The sequence below is a fragment of the Bison bison genome, unplaced genomic scaffold (assembly GCF_000754665.1).
Source record: "Bison bison bison isolate TAMUID 2011002044 unplaced genomic scaffold, Bison_UMD1.0 scf7180017864314, whole genome shotgun sequence".
NCBI lineage: Eukaryota > Metazoa > Chordata > Mammalia > Artiodactyla > Bovidae > Bison > Bison bison.
In genome coordinates this window covers 1,831,622-1,835,659 of record NW_011494886.1, presented here as the reverse complement: position 1 = coordinate 1,835,659, position 4,038 = coordinate 1,831,622, and the positions used below count along the sequence as shown (strand labels likewise).

The 4,038-nt window shown below is 40.9% G+C and overlaps 1 protein-coding gene across 1 annotated transcript in view; it reads left to right on the top strand.

Moving 5' to 3' along the window:
• Nucleotides 1-4,038, top strand: part of SLC9C1 (solute carrier family 9, subfamily C (Na+-transporting carboxylic acid decarboxylase), member 1) — a 111,100-nt gene that overhangs the window by 55,081 nt on the left and 51,981 nt on the right. The window contains exon 13 of the mRNA XM_010852747.1: nt 2,459-2,556. Coding sequence (XP_010851049.1) covers nt 2,459-2,556 — 98 coding nt within the window. The remainder of the gene's footprint in view (nt 1-2,458; nt 2,557-4,038) is intronic.

Genomic DNA, 4,038 nt, shown 5'->3' with positions numbered 1-4,038 from the left:
TTACCAACAAAAGTCCATCTAGTCAAGGTATGGTTTTTCCAATGGTCATGTATGGATGTGAGAGTTGGACTGTGAAGAAAGCTGAGTGCCAAAGAATTGATACTTTTGAAGTGTGGTGTTGGAGAAGACTCTTGAGAGTCCCTTGGACTTCAAGGAGATCCAACCAGTCCATTCTGAAGGAGATCAGCCCTGGGATTTCTTTGGAAGGAATGATGCTAAAGCTGTAACTCCAGTACTTTGGCCACCTCATGCGAAGAGTTGACTCATTGGAAAAGACTCTGATGCTGGGAGGGATTGGGGGCAGGAGGAGAAGGGGACGACAGAGGATGAGATAGCTGGATGGCATAACCGACTCGATGGACGTGAGTCTGAGTGAAGTCTGGGAGTTGGTGATGGACAGGGAGGCCTGGTGTGCTGCGATTCATGGGGTCGCAAAGAGTCGGACACGACTGAGCGACTGATCTGATCTGATACTGAAAACTTTCTCCCTTGTTTAATACATCTTGGTTATGCTCACCTGCACAGTTTAATAGATAGTTTACAAAGGTAAAGGGAAGTTCAGCATTGTCTTAGGAATTTGTTTCACTGCAAAAAGAAAAGGGGAAAAAAATCCACTCAAATTAGCTTAAGCATAAGGTGTTTTATTTTGAGGAAAATATAGTATTCAGGAACCCTTAAAATCAATGCAGGAGACTCCATTTTGAGTCTTGCTTTCGTTATTAATATGATATGCGGCTCAGAACTTATTCTTTTTTCTTTATTTTCCCCATCTGTAGAAGGAGAAACATGCTACCCAAATGACCTCTTACATTCCCCCTCCTGTGATATCCTATGTTTTCTATAATACATGCTTTCTGTATCTTTTTGATTTATTCCCATTAATTTTTTCCCCTATTTCTACTATTACATCTTCGTTGATTTTGTGCTGTTAGGTCTTAATCCAGAAGTCCTATTTTCAAAGTGCATTGAGTCTCTCTGTTCTATTCTCCAGATCTCATCTCACCTTGTACATTTTTAGTCCTTCTTTGTACTAGATGTATTTTCACGTGTATCTTGGCTTGTTGATTTGATTTCTGCAATCTCCATTCTAATAGTCACTGCTCCCAACAGTTGGCTATTATAGTTTTCAAAGCTTTGAGAGTTCTTTGTTTAAATCTCAGCCAGTTCAGGTTAATGGGAGCAATATCTCCTCCGCTCCTGTACATGTGAAGAGGGAACATAGCATGGCAAGATGGTGGCGAAGGAGAGACAGCACAGTATAGTCGGAGGAAGGGAGGACAGGCTTTCAGTTCAGAAAGAACTGAGTTTCTAATATGGTCTTGAGAAAACTACTTAACTCCTTGAGGATTCTCATCTTTCTCATCTATCAAATACAGATTTGATGCCTTCATCATAAAGCTGTTGCAAGAATTAAATAATTTTATGTAAAACAAAAATTATTATGTTAATCCAATAGTATATTAGGGAGCTCATAGATGGCAGTTATTTTTAGGAATCAGCCATTCTCTAAATTCTTACGAATTGGTACGAATGATCATTTAAGAATTAACATTTTTCTAGTATTGAAGTGGTCAATTACTTGTGTTGCTAAGCTTTCATGAGTTCCATATTACTTTCAGCTTTCTTATTTTCCCTACAGACTGCAGTGTTTGTCTTTGAGAATACTGAAAATATTTTACATTTACATTATTTTATAGGTATTTTAATGAAGTTTAAGAAGAAATGATCCTCTATTGAATTCTCGTTATTATGGACAACTAGCTTGTTGATCTTTCATCCTAAAATTTAGTTCTATCCCTTTCTAGTATCCTCCAAGAGCAAAACATGTTTCAATGTTCATAGATTGTGCAAACAGAATGTCTTCTATGGAACCGGGAATCTTTAGTCATATCTTACGTTCCAAATCAGGAAGTAGATTCTCAACAGTGCTCAGCACACAGAAGCTGAGTGGGCTCTCAGTATATGGCCCAAATGAATGAATGAATGAATGTATTTTGCACCATAGCAGCAGGTCATCTCATGCTGGGAATAGATTGGAGACAAGAGAGTTCTGTTGTCAAAATATTTGGCTAAGTGAAGTTAAAGAAAGACATAAACTAGGATCCCTTACTGTAAAACTTCTCAGAGGCTTTAAAATTCAAATATGTATTATAAACTTCTAAGGTGGGGGTAGTTTGCACCAGTTCCCATGCTTATTTGGCCACAGAACTCCACTTATTTTTGAAAACGTAATTAACATCTATCAGGAACCTAGTTTCTTGCATAATCTATTTCACTCCACACAAAGCTCAGACGTACCTTCTGCACTGACCTCATGGTCTAGACTCCACTGAAAAAAATTTTTTTAAATAAAGATACTGATATTTTGGGGTTTTGACTTCTCTCTCATAGATTATTTTTCCATAATTTGTCACTCTGATCCATATTATATAACAACTTGGTTCAACATTCCTTTTAGGCGAGCTACCAGAGACAATACAGGAGTGAGACTCTGTCCCAGAGCGCAATCCAGGTGCTGGTAGGTGCAGCAGGAAGCTTTGGAGAGAAGATGGTAGAGTAAGTATGATTTCAAGAGAAAGCTTTATTCTAAGCCACTGCATTTAGGAAATTGTGCGAGTGAGTTTCCGCTTTTGTCTGGTAATCTGAGATCATCCAGTATGATGCGTTCGAGCCACTGCCTGTTCTCCATTCCACCAGCAGGCCAAGCCACCTGCTTCCAGTTTCCCAGACTTGCTCCACTCACTCACACCTCTATGCATTTGAACAAGCTGCTCCTCTGACTGATACTTTCTCTTTCTCCTTTTGTCCCCCTCCTAAAGCTAAGCTGTTGTAAACCACTCTTCTTTTAGACACCTAGCTGAGGTCAAAGACTTCCTTCAACCCTCCAGGCACATCTTCCCAATGCACACTCTCTTTTGACATATTTATATTGATTTCTTTGGATGTGAGCCTCCACAGCCAGCAGTGAGTTCCTGAGTCAGTGTATTAGTGAGTGCCCTCGGATCATCCCCTGAGGAAGGAGGAAGGCTACATGGTTGGGCGGAGGGAAGAGTTAAACTGCGGTGCAGCTGCAGTAGTGACCACCCCAAACCCAGACATTCCTTCTTGTTCTAGATCTCTCTTCTGGTACCATGAACACCGAAATTTCCTGCTCATATGCTCCTAGGATTGCTTGGACCTTTCCCCTAGATCATCATCTTACAAGCAAACCAGGTCTTTGGTGTCCACTCCTCAAAACCTAAGATGTGGCAGCCTGGTGTCTACTCACATACACTGGCTTGAGGTTTGTTGTTGTTCAGTCACCCAGAAGTTTCCAACTCTTTGCAACCCCATGGACTGCAGTACGCCAAGCCTCCCTGTCCTTCACCATCTCCTGAAGTTTGCCCAAGTTCATGTCCATTGCATCAATGATGCCATTCAGCCATCTCATCTTAGGATGCCCTCTTCTTCTGCCCTCAATATTTCCCAGAAATAGGGACTTTTCCAATGAGTTGGCTGTTTGCATCAGGTGACCAGACTACTGGAGCTTCAGCTTCAGCATTAGTCCTTCCGATGAGTATTCAGGGTCGATTTCCCTTAAGATTGACTGGTTTGATTTCCTTGCTGTCCAAAGGACTTTCAGATGTCTTCAGCACCACAGTTGAAAGCATCAGTTCTTTAGCATTCTTTGGGCTTGAGGTTTAGTAGTGAGAGATAAAGCCCTGTGTGGGAAGAGAAGCAACCAGACACTGGGGTATGTTCCCATTGCAGTGCAAGTACAGATTGTCAAAGAGCCTAAGAGTTTTAATCTCAAGCCTAGCCATACAAATCATTATCACATTATATTTCCATATATGATACAAGAGCCCCAACCTACCTTCTTGCTCTGGGCCCCTCCAGAAGCTTAGGGGACCTGATGGATGTTAGTGAAGTAGAAGGAGAGGGCTGGGCAGAAGTGATCAATTTAAAACATAGTCATACTTTAAAGACAGACACATTGTGTACAGCAGAAATTTTTAAATGAATGGAAAATGACATCTGAAAGTGTTATCACTGCAT